This window comes from Phascolarctos cinereus, unplaced genomic scaffold (genome assembly GCF_003287225.1).
Source record: "Phascolarctos cinereus isolate Bilbo 61053 unplaced genomic scaffold, phaCin_HiC Scaffold_726;HRSCAF=1367, whole genome shotgun sequence".
Taxonomy (NCBI): domain Eukaryota; kingdom Metazoa; phylum Chordata; class Mammalia; order Diprotodontia; family Phascolarctidae; genus Phascolarctos; species Phascolarctos cinereus.
In genome coordinates this window covers 54,721,991-54,740,544 of record NW_027556098.1, presented here as the reverse complement: position 1 = coordinate 54,740,544, position 18,554 = coordinate 54,721,991, and the positions used below count along the sequence as shown (strand labels likewise).

The following is an 18,554-nucleotide window of genomic DNA, read 5'->3' as shown; positions in this document are numbered from 1 at the left end:
CCTCCTCACCCACCCTCATTGAAAAGGCAAGCAACTCCATACAGGTTATACATGTGTAGTCATGCAAAACATTTCTATAGTAGTCATGTTGTGAAAAACTAACTATATTTCCCTTAATCTTATCCCACTCTCCATTTATTCTATTCTCTCTTTTGACCTTGTCCCTCCTCAGAAGTGTTTGCTTCTGATGATTACCCCTCCCCAAGTCTGCCCTCCCCTCTATCATCCCCCTGCTTTCTTGTCCCTTTCCTCCCCTATTTTTGTGTAGGGTAAAATAGATTTCCATACCCAATTGAGTGTGTATGTTATTCCGTCCTTAAGCCAAATCCTGTGAGAATAAGATTCACTCATTCCCTCTCACCTTCCTCTGTTTCCCCTCCACTGTAAGAGCCTTTTCTGTCTGTTTTATGTGAGATAATTTACCCCATTCTACCTCTCCCTTTTTCCTTCTCCCAGTATAATCCTCTCTTACCCCTTAATTTTATTCTCCAAATATCATCCTTTCATCTTCAACTCACTCTGTGCCCTCTATCTATCTATCTATCTATCTATCTATCTATCTATCTATCTATCTATATACATACATATAATTTTTTCCCTACAACTACCCTAACACTGACAAAGGTCCTCATGAGTTACAAATATCATCTTTCCGTACAGGAATGTAAACAGTTCAACCTTAATAAATCTCTTATAATTTTTCTTTCCTGTTTACTTCTTCATGTTTCACTCGAGTCTTGTATTTGAAAGTCAAATTTTCTATTCAGCTCTGGTCTTTTCATCAAGAATGCTTGAAAGTCCTCTATTTCACTGAATGATCATTTTTTTCCCCTGAAGGATTATGCTCAGTTTTGCTGGGTAGGTGATTCTTGATTGTAATCCTATCTCCTTTGCCCTCTGGAATATCATTTTCCATGCCCTGTGGTCCCTTAATGTAGAAGTTGCTAAATCTTGTGCTATCCTGATTGTGTTTCCCCAATATTTGAATTGTTTCTTTCTGTCTGCTTGTAATATTTTCTCCTTGACCTGGGAACTCTGGGATTTGGCTACAATATTCCTAGGAATTTTCCTTTGGGGATCTCAAAGAGAAAAAATTCTAAGAATCATAGGACTGCTCAAAAGCCATAAATAACAAAAATCAAAAAAAAGCCTAGACATAATATTTCAAGAAGTCATAAAAGAAAATTCCCAGATAGCTTAGAACCAACCAGAGGATAAAGTAGAAATGAAAGAATATACCAGTCATTTCATGAAAAAAAGTCCCAAATTTAAAACTCCTGAATGTTTTAGCCAAAATCCAGAGAGATCAGGTCAGACAAAAAATTCTGCCAGCAGCCAGAAAGATAGAATTTAAATACAGAGGAGCAATAGTCAAGATCACATAAGATTTAGCAGCCACTACTATAAAGAAGCAAAGAGCTTGGAATACAATATTCCAGAAGGCAAAGGAGTTATTATTACAAACAAGAACAACCTACCCAGCAAAATGAGTATTATCTTACTGGGGGAAAGAAGTGTACCTTTAATGAAACAGAGGATTTCCAAGCATTTCCTAAAGATTAGATTCCTGAGTAGAAAATTTGAAAGTAGTCAACAGCAGCATGCAAAGGTAAACAAGAGCCAGCAATCATAAAGGAACAAACAAGGTTTAACTGTTTACATTCTTATATGCGGAAATAACATGTAGTCCCTCAGAACTCTATCATTATCAGAAATCATAGAGGGAATCTAATTAGACAAATGACTCTGATATCTTTGGATGATCTCAAAAGAAGAAAAGAGGATCAAAGAAAGAGGGAAAGAACCTAAATATTTTAAAAATCCCAAAGGAGTACTAAACTTTTTATAGCAGTTAAGAATTGGAAACAAAGAGGATGTCCATCAATTGGGAAAGGGTTGAACAAATTATGTAATGTAATAAAATATCATTGTGCTATTAGAAATGATGAATGGGATTGGTTTGGAGAAATCTAAGAAGACTGCACGAACTGACGCAGAATGAAGTGAGCAGAACCAGAGCAACTTATACAATAACAACATTGTAAAGAGACTTTAAAACTCTAATAAATTTCAGAGGATTGATGAAGAACCATGCCACTTACCTTTTGACAGAAAAATGACAGGCTCAAGATATAGGATGAGAAATACATTTTTGGACATGACTAGTGGGAGCATTTTTTTACTTGACTATACAATAGTTGTTACAAGGGCATTTCTTTTCTTTTCTTTTTTCCAATGTATCTAAAGCAGGGGGTGAAGTGAGGAGGAAGAGAATGTTTGTAAAATGAAAATAAAATTAATTAAAAGAAAAAACCCCATCTATATCTATTACTACAAATGGCAATTTTGTTCAAATCTGACTATTCTCCCTCCTGCTCTAAAAGCCTCAATGATTCCCCATTGCCTCTCTGTTAGAATTAAAGCCCTCTACAATCTGGTTTACACCTAAGCCTCACCCTCAATCTATAATCTTGCCAAACTTGTCTATTTGTTATTCCTATATAGGAAATTCCATTTTCAGGCTCTGTGTCTTTGCACAGACTACCCACGATTCCTGGAGTACTCTCTTTCCCCACTTCTACCTCTTAGACCTACTACCTTCGTTCAAAGTTCCACTCAAGTACCCACTTCCTACATGAGGCCTTTCTTTGATTCCCCTGCTCACTAGTGCTTACAACCTTCTTCCAAATTACTTCATATTTATTTACATTGTGCAATCTTTAAAAATGTCTTTGTATTCCCAGCACCTAACATTGGGGGGGGGGGGAGTCAACCAGAGATTGCATCTTTATAGGGAGCTCCAATTGAGTACACTCTCACTACCAATGTAGAGCATGTAATGTTCCATAATATACTAGAGTTAATTGAGGAGGGCAGCTAGGTGGCACAGTGGATAGAGCACTGGCCCTGGAGTCAGAAGGACCTGAGTTCAAATCTGGCCTCAAACAGTTGACACTTACTAGCTGTGTGACCCTGGGAAAATAACTTAACCCCATTGCTTAGCAAGAAAAACCCCCAAAAGTAATGAATACAGATGCAAAAATTTTCAACAAAATAATCGCAAATAGATTACAGCAGCTTATCACAAGAATAATACACTATGACCAGATAGGATTTATACCAGGAATGCAGGGCTGGTTCAATATGAGGAAAACTATCAGCACAATTGATCATATCAACAACAAAACTAACAGAAACCACATGATCATCTCAATAGATACAGAAAAAGGTTTTGACAAAATACAACACCCATTCCTATTAAAAACACTAGAGACCATAGGAATAAATGGAATCTTCCTTAAAATAATAATAAGTAGCATCTACCTAAAATCTTCAGCAAGTATCATATGTAATGGGACAAGCTAGAAGCATTTCCAATAAGATCGGGGGGTGAAACAAGGATGTCCATTATCACCACTGTTGTTCAATATCATACTAGAAACATTAGTTTTACCAATAAGAGAAGAAAAAGAAATTGAAGGTATTAGAATAGGCAAAGAAGAAACAAAGGTATCGCTCTTTGCAGATGACATGATGATATACTTAGAGAATCTTAGAGAATCAACTAAAAAACTACTTGAACTAATAAACAACCTTAGCAAAGTTGTAGGCTATAAAATAAACACACATAAATCATTGGCATTTCTATATATTACCAACAAAGCCCAACAGCAAGAGATAGAAAGAAAAATTCCATTAAAAGTTACTATAGACATTATAAAATATTTAGGAGTCTACCTACCAAAACAAACCCAGAAACTATATGAACACAATTACAAAACACTCTCCATACAAATAAAGTCAGCTCTAAATGATTTGAAAAACATCAGTTGCTCATGGGTAGGTTGAGCTAATATAATAAAAATGACAATTCTACTTAAACTAATTTACTTATTCAGTGCCATACCAATCAAACTACCAAAAAATTATTTTATAGAGCTAGAAAAAAATAATAACAAGATTCATTTGGAATAACAAAAGTTCCAGAATATCAAGGAAATTAATGAAAAGAAATTCAGGGAAAGGTGGCCTACCATTCCAGATCTTAAATTGTGTTATAAAGCAGCAATCATCAAAACTACTTGGTACTGGCTAAGAAATAGAGTGGCGGATCAGTAGAATAAGTTAGGTATGTAAGACACAGTAGTCAATGACTATGGTAATCTATTATTTGATAAACCCAAAGACTCCAGCTTCTGGGATAAAAACTCATTCTTTGACAAAAACTGCTGGAAAAAGTGTAACAGAGTATGGCATAAACTAGGCATAGACCAAAATCTCACACCATATACCAAAATAAAGTCAGAAAGGATTCATGATTTAAATATAAAGGCTGATACTATAAGCAAACTAGGAGAGCAAGGAATAGTTTACCTATCAGATTTATGGAGAACAGAAGAATTCATGACCAAACAGGAGATAGAGAACAATATGAAATAAAAAAATGCAAAATTTTGATTATATTAAATTGAGAAGTTTTTGCACAAACTAAGCCAATGCAACCAGTATTAGAAGAAAAGTAGGGGGAAGCTAGGTGGCACAGTGGATAGAGCACCGGCCCTGGAGTTAGGAGGACCTGAGTTTAAATCCAGCCTCAGACACTTGCCACTATCTGTGTGACTCTGGGCAAGTCACTTAACCCAATTGCCCTACTAAAAAAAAGGAAAAAAATATAGAAAATTGGGAAAGAATTTTTACAACCAATGTCTCTGATAAGAGCTTCATTTCTAAAATATGTAGAGAATTAAGACAAATTTATAAGAATACAAGGCATTCCCCAATTGATAAATGATCAAAGGATATGAACAGGCAGTTCTCAGATGAAAAAATTAAAGCCATCTAAAGTCATATGAAAAAACACTCTAAATCACTATTGATTAGAGAAATGCAAATCAAAACAACTCTGAGGTACCACATCACACCTATCAGATTGGCCAACATGACAAAACAGGAAGATGATCAATGTTGGAGAAGATGTGGGAAAATGGAAACACTAATGCATTATTGGTGGAGTTGTGAAATGATCCAACCATTTTGGAGAGCAATTTGGAACTATGCCCAAACGGCTATAAAAATGTGCATACCCTTTGACCCAGCAACAGCATTTCTAGGGCTGTATCCCAAAAAAGATCATACAAATGGGAAAAGGACCCACATGTACAAAAATATTTATAGCAGCTCTTTTTGTGGTAGCACAGAATTGGAAATTGAGGGGATGTTCATTAATTGGGGAATGGCTGAACAAGTTGTGGCATATGAATGTAATGGAATACTACTGTGCTATAAGAAATGATGAGCAAGCAGACTTCAGAAAAACCTGGGAAGACTTGTGTGGACTGATGCTCAGTGAAGTGAGCAGAACCAAGAGGACTTTGTACACAATAACAGCCACATTGTACAATTACTAACTTTGATAGACTTAGCCCTTCTCAGCAATGCAAGGATCTAAGACATCTCCAAAGGCCTATTATGGAAAATGCTATCCACATCCAGGAAAGAACTGTGGAGTCTAAATGCAGATGGAAGCATACGACTTGCTCTTTTTTTTAGTTCTGTTTTGTTTCTTCTTTCTTGTGTTTCCTCCTATTGGTTCTAATTCTTCCTTACAACATCACTAATGTGAAAATATATTTAATAGGAATATATATGTAGAGCCTATAACAGATTGCAGGCCATATTGGGGAGGGAGGTGGGGAGGGAGAGGGAGAATTTACAACTCAAAAGCTTATGGAAATGATTGTTGATAAATCAAAATAAATTAATTAAAAATAAAAAACAAAAACAAAAATGAACATAATATAGTGGGGTTAATTGGAGACACCCAAAAGTTTTACAACTCACCCAAGGTCAGAGGTAGTCTTTGTACCCAAAATTTTCTGTCTCTGTGGCCCTGGCTCTTTCTCTCTGCTAGACTACAGTTTCTCACTTGCCACATAAGAGGAGTTTGTTTAATTGAATTAACTTTTTATTGCTAGTGGTCTGGAATGACATACTCATGTGTGTGAGTGGTGATTGTTAACTTTTCCCCCTTGTATTTGACCAGACACTGAATTAAAAGAGAATATAATTTTTATTGCGTTATGATAAGTAAGTGATATTTAAATACTTCTGCTTTTATCCATTTTGGTTGGGGTCTTTATGCCACAATACATTGTCAATTTTTGTCAAGTTACCATGTACAGGTGACAAGTACACAAAATTTTTCTATTCCATTTCAGTAATTTCTGGAGATCTATCATAGCTAATTTTTCTAAAGTTCTATTCAGGTACTCAACGTCTATCGTGTTTATCTTTTGGTTAGATTTGTCTAGATCTGAAAGAATAAATTAAGTTCCCCCCACTATTGTAGTTTTACTGTTTGTCTGTTCAATTCAATTAACTTTTGCTTTAAGTATTTAGATATGTCATCAAGTATATATATATTAAGTATTGGTATTGATTTGTTATCTATTTTATCTATTTATTATCTGTTATCTATTTAAACATAATAAACATGATAAAATTCCCCTGCTTATCTCTTTTTTTAATCCATGTTTATAGAGTAGCCTTATTTGAAACAATGCCTTTCTTTGAATCTTCCTTACTTAGAAAAGGCACATAGTAAGTACTCAATAAATGGTTATTGACTGACTGGTATATATATATATATATATATATATGTACATATATACGTATATATATATGTACATATATATATGTACATATATATATACATATATATGTATATATATACATATATATATGCAATAAGAAATGATAAAATTGGCAATTTCAAATGAAATTTGGAAAACTTGTTGACTGATAAGGAGCAAAGTAAGTAGAACTATTGGAATAATTTATAGAATTGTAACATTAGAGAGAAAAAAGTTCTGAAAAATTTTAGAACTCTGATCAAAACAATGATAAATCAAAACTCCGAAAGAATGAAGATGAAACATTCAACTCACTCTTGATAGATGTAATGAACTTTAAATATAAAAAGAAACATATGTTTTCAAATATTGCTCATGTGGAAATTTGTTTTCATGGTCTATACAGCTATATATTGAGAGATATAGAGGGAAGTGCATTTATTTTTTTAAAAAATTTGCTTATTGGGTATGTTAGAATTAGAAGGGCTTAAGTTTCCACAGGTAGAATAATGCAGAGATTTAAAGAACAAAGGTCCCAGGGGGTGGTACACTGTAGGTGGGCTGGGCTTGACCAATAGGAAGTAAGTGGATTGTTCCAAGAAGACCCCAAAATCAAGATAGGGGTCGAGCCAGCTCAGACCAGTTAGGGTCAACCTGAGGACACCTGAAAAATGTTAGTGCACCTGCTTAATGAACTTCATTACTGTTATCTGACACACCCCGCATAAAATTGGAGCCTCATTAACGAGTCATGGGACATATGACGGGGGGGGGGGGGGGGGGGGACATACTTGAGCATATGAAGGGGAAACATGTAAGGAAAGGTGTAACCTGGGAAGGGATGGACCAATCCCGGCCTGGGAGGTTTCGTGCCAAATTCAATTGCATAAAAGCACACTTGCCCTTATACTCAGGGCCCACCCCTCCTGAAGAGGGGTGGAGCCCGCTTCTGGCCAGAAACGTCTAAATCCTCTGGACTTCCTTTATAGTAAGTTTTCTTGATACTAAATTTTTGGTGTCAAGTCTATTTCTAACAGGTATTAGGGTTAGTGGTTATAGGGTGGACAGATTAATAAAATAAATGCTTGTTACTTGGGAAAATAAAAATAAAATTCAAAGAAATGAAGGTGGTATAAAAATGAAAAATACCAATTAAAATTTTAAAGGAAAAAAATATGTACTTATATAAGCATATGCAACACACACAAATGCACAAAGTAAATACAAGGCAGAGGTGGGGGTGGGGATAGGTGTAGAAGGGTCACGAATTCCAAGAAAGGTATCAGGTAGGAGGTGGAGCTTGAGCTGAATTTTGAAGACAAGCCTTGGATTCCAGGAGGTGAAGATGAACAGGGCATGCATCCAAGGTATAGAAGGAGTACAAAGAGGGTAGATGGAACAGTCTTTGTAGGAAACAGCTGAAAGACCACTTTGGCTGGAACGTTGAGCTCTTGAAGGAGAATGATGTGTAAAGAGATTGCAAAGGCAGACTGGATCTAGCTTGTGAACAGCTTTAAATGTGAAACATGACCCTTATATTTGATCCTGGAGCAAGAGAAAACCTTCAACTTCTTGAGCAAGGGAAGAACATGGTCAGACCTATGCTTTGGAAACATTACTTTGGGGGACTGTGTTTTCATTGAGAAGAATACATTGAAAAGGAGGGAGACTTGAGTAAAGGAAACCAGTCAGGAGATTGTTGTAATAGTTTAGGCAAGTGAAAAAAAAGAGGTATCAATATGAAATGAGGAAGCAGGATCCACAAAGTATAGCAATGTGTGTGAGGAGGGAGATTAAGAATTGTTAAGATGCTAATTGTTAACATTAAGAAATGTAAAGAATTACTCCAAGGCTACAAACTTGCAGGCCTGGGGGGAAAATGCCACCCTCAATAAAGGAGGTGAATTGGGAAGAGGGGTAGGGTTGAGGGTCAAGATAATGGGCTATATTTTGGACACGTTGAGTTTAAAAATAGCATAGTTATTTCCTTTCATAGTTCTTGACATTCCTTCACCAACTAGTTCTTTGTGGGTTAAAATTAGATTTAGAATGTCATTTCCCTTATACTTTCTCTACCTTCTGTAATAAAGATGAAATTATCAAAAAGATAAGTAAGGAATTTAACAAATTCTTTTGTTAGAGGAGAAAGAGAACTCTAGCATAAATAGCTCATAGTATTCTCACACAGACTCTCTTCAAAACTGTATTCTGCCTCAGTACCAGCTTTTGGCATGTTAGAAACTCATCCTTCACTTCCTCCAACACTGGCCCAGAATCAGCCTAAAACTCTTCCTACATTGTGTCAATCACCTGCTCAAAATCCTTCATCTTTTCCTAGCTATCTACTAGGTGAAGTCCTAAACTCCTTAACCTGGCATTCAAGGGCCTGATCTAAGCCCTATCTAACTTTCTAATTTTGTCTCTGATTATTTCATAACATAATCACTCTGCTACAGCCAGACTGCTCTCTAAATATAATTTGAATATCTCCAGCTAACCTTTTGCTCAAGTCATTTCCCTCACTTGAGACTCAGGTCCTTCTCTTTACTTCTCTGAACACACAAACCCAAAATGAATTTTTAAAGCAATTTTTTTGGTCATTTATTAAATGCTACCTTACATTGCTAGCTATCTTTTTATATTTAGAGGTCCTGTCTCACTGGCTAGATCACAAAGTCCTTGAGGAAGGAATTATATTTTTATCTATTATCTCCCACAGTGGATATTGTACAAAGTAGGTACTAATAAATTACTTTTGACTGACTGAACCAAAGAATTTAGAGTTTCCCATGTACTTCAATATTCACAGATAAGCTCAGTCACCAGAAGAAAAATTGAACTTATTTTCTTATGTTGAAACTGAATGGGATGTCCCAGTGAAGACTTCTCAGTGTAGTTAAGGTAATGAGTTCAGAAGGTAGTGTGAGAAATGAACTCTCAGAAGTGAAGGCTCCTCAAAGGGTCAAATAATTCTTGATTATTACTTTCAAAATCCTCCCCACTTAAACCCTGTTTTTAAGCACTTAACAGAAAGAATAAGCCCTGCCCACCCCCAATCTGAGCTTCCAGCCTCTTTCCTTGTCTTTGAATTTCGAGCTTAGAATGTAAGCCCCCAGGTAAGGGGGTAAGGGATAGTGGTGGGTGGAAACTTGTTTGCGTGGTGGGTGGAGGCTTGTTTGCGTGGTGGGTGTAGATTTGCTTTCATAAGGCGGACCCTGTTACTCCGTCTGTCTGTCTGTCTGTCTGTCTGTCTGTCTGTCTGTCTGTCTCTCTTCTCTCTCTCTCTCTCTCTCTCTCTCTCTCTCTCTCCCTCTCCCCACATGTATCGAAGGAGCAGACAGCCATTTCGAGAGATTGTAATAAAGGTAACCTTTACTTTCCACCATGAGGTCTCTGAGTTTAATTTGAGTTGGTGTCGCTGTCCCACACAAAATAATACGTAACAATACAATTTTACCTTCATATTTTGATCCATCTGGATAGATAAACAAGCCTTGACCATGTTTTTTATTTTGTTGGTATTCTCCAATGTATCGTGCACCATTCTTAAATCTGTAAGTCCCCTGAAATATATTATTCTTGTCATTTCTAAGTCTAATTCAAAGAACACTCTTTTAAAAAAACTCAGAGAACACATTCATTCTTACCTGACCATGTCTTTTACCAAATTCATATTGTCCATCATATACATCCCCATTGGGCAATATTGCCTTCCCTTTTCCATGTCGTTCACCTGCCTCATTGCGGTCTCCTTCATATTCCTGACAAAATGAGATAAGCAAAGTGAATTGATTTATTAAATAGATGAATTAGTAAAGAGTAAGTTATTGAAAAATATTTTTAAAATATTGAATGTGTAGAATATTAGCAAAGCTGGTAGAAGAAGGAGCTTATAGTGTGTAATTTCAGGGAGCTTCAGAAGGATTCTCCTATTCCCCAAAATATTTTTTTTCACATGGTAATTGATACCCGAAATTTCTTTTAGTTAACACGGAGCTTTTTTTCTCCCATAATCAGAAATAAAAATTAAACTGCAGCCAGAGGTAACACAATGAATTGCACTCACACTTAAGAATTGGTAACTCATATTGGATCCTTTCCTGAGAATAAGTATACACTTAAGCAAAGTGTAGTGATATGAGATTTTTGCTATATCTATCATTTACTACATGCATTTAACTGGTTTTCTTTTCTTTTTTAATGTTGTTTATTTTTATTTTTTTCTCAATTATATGTAAACAAAAATTTTTTAACATTTGTTTTCCAAAATTTTGAGTTCCAAATTCTCTCCCTCCCTTCCCTTCCCCCACTTTTAAAAGGCAAACAATTAGATATAGATTATACATGTGCAGTCATGCAAAACATTTCCACATTTAATTGGTTTTCTAAAAGCATTTAACTCAGTAGAAAAAACTTGAAGACTTTACTCACACAAGAGATCTCTCACTTGTATAAAAATTACATGACTCCATGTACAAAATGTAGAGAAATTATACAATACACAACTAGAGAGGTAACTTTGTTCAATCACCTACTTAGTTTCAGTGTTAAATAAGATACAAAACAAGAACTATGCTTATCTAAGACGTTGACCAATGTTATGAAAAATGGGAGGTGCAAAAGAAAAGAATACATTGAATATGGAGTCATAGAACCTGGATTTGACTCTCAGATCTACTACTTACTCTATGACAAAAAAAAAAAGATAAAGTTACTCACATTAAAAGATAAAATTATACTAATCAAAGCAATACCTAGATCACTACAAAACATGTTCTGTGAAATTCACCAGAATGTGAAAGGGAATAGGCTGCCACCAGCATATAACCATTGAGGAACCCTGAAGAACAGTGTTTAAAAGGTCAGTATAACATAATGGACTATGTGTTGAAATTGGAGTCAGAAAGATCTGGGTTCAAATCCCTCCTTTGACACTTACTTGTTGTGGAGGGTGTATGTGGTGTTTAAGGACACCTCTAGTGTGAGTCTGGCCTGCTCATCCACCTTTGGTATCTACCAGGCACTCAACTCTCACCTCCAAGAAGCTGTAGCATGGACAGCAGCCACACCCCAGTAAGCCATCTTGGAAAACTGGCTAAACCAGGTTGAGAGTAACTGACCCTCAAACCCTTCATTCAGTTAGGGGAGTAACTACCCCAAGTATGTGAAGCTTGCCCCCAGTGGAATGGGTAGATGAGAACAATTTGTTCCAAAGGCTATGAAGGTGGTTGAAGCAGTGCTACGGAGAGCTTAAAGCCTGGTCAGACATTGAAGACACCAAGGTAATCCACTTCATCCTGGGCCATCACCAGCTGTCTTGATTTTAGTCTTGCCACTGTACTGTGATGATTCTGGAAGAGAGACTGAGGCTGATGACTTTGTTCGACTCTACTTCACTTCAATTCAATTCATACACAAGTTAAGACATCACCCCACGATGTGATTTGTCCACTTTGAAAATGAAGTAAAAACAATAACAATCTAGTTGTTAAATGTTTGAGTCTCTGAGAATCTGGACTATTTTTCCTATCTCAATAAAAAATGAACATTTATTAAAAACCTTAAGAACCAATTCCTTAAGTTGTATTTGTTCCCTCTTGCAATGGTCTATCTTGTCCAAAAGTCTTCCAAACTGTTAGACAGAAATGTAGGTCATCTACTTTCCTTCTAGGGTTAGATCAAAAACAGACATCTCCCAGCTGAAAAGTCCCTGGAACTCCCAACAGTGGCCTCCAGATTACAAAAACAAAACAAAATAAAGCAAACAAACAAAAATACTAGTAAAGAACTATCTCCATTTTACAACAATTTACTTTCAACATAAAAATTCTGATGCCTTAGGAAAAAAAATTAAAATTAAAGGCATTTGAGGAGGGGAATGTGGAAGCCTGGTTTATAGGGATGCACATTTTTTTGTTTAGTAAATGCTCACTTTGCTTATACTTGGAGACCACAAAGCTCCTAGACATTTGAATCTGTCAACATCTAGTTTAGCACCTTTTGAATGTTATGAACATCTCCATCTAAAGATTATTTGAGATCCTTGGCTTAGTATCCATGATCCCGCCATTCTCTGGAGGTGAGTATCCCTATCTTTATTCACCCTGCTACCATTCCAGGGATTTGCAATGTTAGAGGGAGATTCCAAATTTATGGGATTTCACATACATTTAAGGAGTGAACCAGGGGACCCATAGCACAGCTAACATTTTGGACTCTCTTTAAGGATGACCACCCCTAGAGACACAGGTCTGGCCACTGGTCCTGCCACCCATTAAGCATGAGAATTTCTGTAATGTAATTTTAAAGGAGAAGCATGGAAAAACCATGTCTAGTTTTTCTCCCCTCCAATCCATCCCACATACAGCTGAAAGATCATTAACATACATCAGTGTAGATGTCTCTTCCCATGATACAGAGCACAGCCTCTTCATTCCTGCCGATTTTTGTGACCCCTGTATGTGTCTTGCTGTACAGGTGCCAAATGAGATTTGTCCAATGTGCTGAGGACCTTCACAACTTTCTCTTGATGTTGAAAGCATTTCAATGGAGTACAAGAGCTGTTCATCTTTCAGTCTCACTAAGTGACATCTTGTTCTACCATCCATGACTCCATTCTTTACTCTAGTTCTTCAGAGTTTCTTGTCATGTGCCATAATTTCCCACATCCACCATGCATATCTCTATTGCCCTTTGCATGATTTTCTTTGGAGGCTGGAGACTGGCAGTACAACCAGTAGAATATTGATATTTTTAAAATGGACTCTTCTAGCCTCATTTCTAAAATATTCAGAGAATTAAGTCAAATTTATAGGGAATGCAAGTCATTCCCTAATTGATAAATGGTCAAAGGATATGAACAGGCAGTTCTCAGATGAAAAAATTAAAGCCATCTATAATCATATGAAAAAATGCTCTAAATCACTATTGATTAGAGAAATGCAAATCAAAACAACTCTGAGGTACCACATCACACCTATCAGATTGGGCAACATGTCAAAACAAGAAAATGATCAATATTGGAGAAGACGTGGGGAAATTGGAACACTAATGCATTGTTGGTGGAGTTGTGAAATGATCCAACAATTTTGGAGAGCAATTTGGAACTATGCCCAAACGGCTATAAAAATGTGCATACCCTTTGACCCAGAAATAGCACTTATAGGGCTATATCCCAAAGAGACCTTACAAATGGGAAAAGGACCCACATGTAAAAAATATTTGTAGCAGCTCTTTTTGTGGTGGCAAAGAATTGGAAATTGAGAGGATGCCTATCAATTGGGGAATGGCTGAACAAGCTGTGGCATATGAATGTAATGGAATACTATTGTGCTATAAGAAATGATGAGCAGACAGACTTCAGAAAAACCTGGAAAGACTTGTATGATCTGATGCTGAGTGAAGTGAGCAGAACCAGGAGAACATTGTACACAATAACAGCCATGTTGTGCAATGACTAACATTGATAGACTTAACCCTTCTCAGCAATGCAAGGATCTAAGATATCTCCAAAGACCTCATGATGGAAAATGCTATCCACATCAAAGAAAGAACTATGGAGTTTGAATGCAGATCGAAGACTACTATTCACTGTTTTTTTTTCTTCTGTTGAGTTTTGTTTCCTCTTTCTGGTGGTTCCTCCTATTGGTTCTAATTCTTACTTACAACATCACTAATGTGAAAATATATTTACTAGGAATGCATATGTATAGCCTATATCAGATTGTTCACCATCTTGGGAAGAGTGGTGGGGAGGAAGGGGGAGAAAAATTTGAAACTCAAAAGCACATGGAAGTGATTGTTGATAAATCAAAATAAATAAATTTTAAAATGTTTTTAAAAAATAAAATAAAATGGGCTCTTCTCTCAAGGTTAAGTTAGGAGTCATTTAAAATGTTTTATAGGGCAAAGTAGCAGGAAGAATTACAGTGAGCCCCCACTCCAACAAAACTGCACCAGACTGAATCTTGATGGAGAAATCTAAAAAAAAAAAAGTCAAAATGAATAAATTTTTTTAATCCCAGGTCAAAAGAGGAATACAGAGAAAAGTCTGTGTACACTGGAAATAGGGTCTAACCAGGAGCTCAAAGTATTCTAATAGGTAAGGCTGTATATTAGGAATGGGTACCATCTGGCAACTTTGTCACTCACTACTCAGTTCTGGATCACAGATCTGGGACAGACTGAGGAAAGAATCTTATCCATAGTGGTATTTGGGGGTAAGGAGTGTTAAACAGGTCCTAGCCTATGTACCAAGAGAGGAGAAAATTCAGAAGCAAATGTCAGCAATATGGCTCACATCCCTGGAGCCAAGGAGGATCTCAGTTTCAGCTTTTAGCCCATTCTGAAGCCTGCAGAGAGATAACCAGGGAAGGAAATCCCAGACCACAAGTTTCATCATGCTGAACCTATTGAGTGGCAGGGGCTGAATCTAACAGAAGTATACTCCAAACCCAGGTCAAAATGTTGTAAAACTTCTTTCCCAGTTTTCTGCTTCCCTCTTGATCTTGGTTGCACTGGCTTTGTGCAAAAACTTTTCAATTTAATGTAATCAAAATTATCCATTCTGTATTTCATAATGTTCTCTATCTCTTGTTTGGTTATAAATCCCATTTTATAAATGAGGAAAATTAGTCTTGGATTATCCTTGTCCATACCCAATACTCTTTCAACCTTATAATACTGACTAGATCACAACAGAAAGATTGCATTTGATCTGGGTCTTTAAGGATACATAAGCTTAAGTTGTAGGCATATTCTGAAGAATATTCTAAATCTAGGGAATGTTGTGAACAAAGTCATGGAGGTAACAGGAAGTATTCTTAGAGCAGAGTGATCTAGTTTGTTCAAGCACAAAGCTGGAGAAGGGGAGTAGCTTGCAGCAGTGATTTTAACTTGAAATTCAGGAAATGTGGGCATGAATCCCAGCTCTGACACATCTTAGCTTTGGGAATTCAGGTAATCAAGCAATAATTAAGTACCTACAATATGCTAGGCAGTATGAACCATCTTTGCATCCCTGATATAAATGCACCTTGATCATAGTAAATGATTTTTTTGGACAAATTGCCGTAGTCTTTTTGCCAAGATTTTTAAAAATTCTTAAATGACTATTAACAATATTGGTGTAAGGTTCTCTTTCTTTCCTTTATCCCTTAGTGGTTTGTGGGAGTGGATGTAGGAAAATTGCAACACTAATATACTGTTGGCAGAGTTGTGAGTTGATCCAATCATTCTGGAGAGCAATTTGGAACTCTACCCAAAAAGTTATAGACCCCCAAACCCTTTGAATCAGCAATACCACTACTATGTCTGTATAAAGACATTTTTAAAAAAACAGAAAGGAAAAGGGCCTATATGTACAAAAATATTTATACCTGCTCTTTTTAGTGGTGGTAAAGAATTGGAAATTCAGGGAATGTCCATCAGTTGGGGAATGGCTGAATTGTTGTATATGATTGTGATGCAATACTATCATGCTATAAGAAATGACAAGCAAGATGCTCTCAGAAAAACCTGGCAAGACTAACATGAATGGATACAAAATGAAATGAGCAGAACTAGAACATTGTATACAGTAACAACAATATTGTGTGATGAACAGCTGTAAATAACTTAGCTATTCTCAGCAATACAATGATCCAAGACAATTCTGAAGAATTTATGATGAAAATTATCTTCAGAGAAAGAACTGATGAAATCTGAATGCAGGTTGAAGCATACTTTTCCTTTAAAAAGTTGGGGGGGGGGGTTTGTCTGTGTTTCTTTCACAACAAGACTTACATGGAAGTATGTTTTGCATGACTGCATATGTATAACCTTTGTCAAATTGCTTGCCTTCTCAAGGGGAGGGAGAGGAGGGAGAGAATTTGAACTCAAAATTTGGGGAAAAAAGAATGTTAAAATTGTTTTTACATGTATTTGAGGAAAATACTGATTTTAAGAGCATTTTATAAGCTTAAAAAACATTAAGGAAATAGAAAATATTACTGGTAACACATGATGAAAAACTTTAATGCCAAATTTAAAAGTTTTGCCTAAAATGGGTATTGCTTAGGAAGAAAAGGGAAGAGGGATTGGGAGACAGTAGGGAGAGGGTAAAAGAAAGAAGTGAGTGGTAATCATTGGCCTTTTGGAGAAATCAAAGGTCAACGGAGTCTCCATAGGTTGAATCATCCCGATACCTCCTGTCACTAATGGTTAAAGGGGTCTTCCAAAGGGTGGGTCTTATACACTCTCACAGAGTGGACCAGAGAAGTGAAAGGACAAGTTCAAGAAACACTCTCAAGTGGCCAATAAAAATTCAGGCCTCCAGAGGCCAACCTTCTGGGAGGGGGGGAGGGAGTTCACCCCTATTTCCTTTCCCACATCAAAAACTGAACCCATTAGAGTTGAGATCATAGAGGTAGGGAAGACAGACAGGTACAAAGAGAGATCCTTTTGGACATGCTCACACGTTTAAGTGCTGGCAAGAGCTGATGTTGCAGAAAAGGTGAGGAGGCAGCGGGGGAGTTGTCAGAAAGGCAAGGAGCAAGCCAGAGCTGAACGCCTCACAGTGTGATTATCCCTGTTAATAAACCCAGGACAATCCAAGAGAAAGGGGCGGCGGTATTGCCCAAAGCTGAACTGGCACAAATGCCCCCAATCTTCCTTCCCTGCTCCAGCCACTTCCCTCACCCTGAAGCCATTATCCTCATCCTCACCCCGAGATAATTCTCCCTCTCCTCCTCTATCTCCTCAGAGCCCAGATCCGACATGACTTCATCACCACCACCACCACAATCCTGCCTCCTGCGGGTTTAGTCCCTGCAGATCGACACTTTTCTGTTAACAGTCACCTCGTTATGAGGAGGGCTAAGGGAGCTCGCGCCTTCACCCCTGTAGTAATCACCTCCCAACCTCTAGATCTCCTTTCCTGGGGAGGAGGAGAAAGTGTTCGTAGTGGGAGGTGAGAAGAGGCGTGGCCAAAACCTAGGGGCTGAAGGAGAACAATGGATACAAAAAGGGGGGAAGAGAGGGGGACTAGTTGGCTGGGAGGAGCAGGCAGTGATGGAAACACAGCGGTTGCCATAGCAACGGAGACAAGTCTTGTTTTCCTGACTGCCCCAAAGGAAGCTATATAAGGAGAGAAGTAGAGAGAGCAGAGAAAGAAGCAAAAACCTATGTAGACTCAGAAATAGAACAGATTCTTAGAGGTGGATACCTAGGCTCTCTTGACTCCCTTCCCCCCAAACTATTGTAAACTCTCTCCCAGAGCAACAGATTTGGGACAGCTCTAATCATCAGAAAATTGTTTTTACGTAGAACCTAAATCTGCCTCTGTAACTTCCATCCACAATTCCTGGTTCTGCTCTCCAGAGTCAAGCAAAACAAATCTAACCCGTCTTCCACATAAAACAATCCTTCAAAATACTTAAAGACAATTATCATGACACCTCTAAACATTCTATTCTCTGGACTAAATAGCCCCACTCCCTAAATCCCCAGTGCATCCTATATAAAGTCATCTCCAATTCTATCACCTGGGTGCTCTACCTTTGTATGCTCTCATTTGTCAACGTCCATCCTAACATTTGGAATCTAGAATAAAAGACAATTATCTACATGTCGTCTGACCTGGGCAAAATACAAGATAATCACTTTTCTGGTTCTGAGCACTATTTTTTCATGTAAATAGTATTTTCTTTTAATCATTCATAATTAACTTTATTATTAATTGTAAAGACAATTTTCAACATTCACTTTTTACAAGATTTTGAGTTCCCAATTTTTTCCCTCCCTCACTCCCTCCCCTGCCGCCTCCCCAAGCAATCTGATGTAGGTTATACATGTGTAGTCATATAAAACATATTTCCACATTAGTTATGTTTCGAAAGAAGAAACAGAACAAAAGGGAGGGCAAAAACACACAAAAAAAGGAAA

The 18,554-nt window shown here is 37.1% G+C and overlaps 1 protein-coding gene across 1 annotated transcript in view; it reads right to left on the bottom strand.

Moving 5' to 3' along the window:
• LOC110214904 (radial spoke head 1 homolog) overlaps positions 1 to 17,675 on the bottom strand; it is a 50,724-nt gene extending 33,049 nt beyond the window's left edge. The window contains 3 exon segments of the mRNA XM_020996034.2: positions 10,090 to 10,195; positions 10,280 to 10,393; positions 17,336 to 17,675. Of these exon segments, the coding sequence (XP_020851693.1) occupies positions 10,090 to 10,195; positions 10,280 to 10,393; positions 17,336 to 17,389 (274 nt within the window). The 5' untranslated portion in view covers positions 17,390 to 17,675.
• Positions 17,676 to 18,554: the final 879 nt, after the last annotated feature.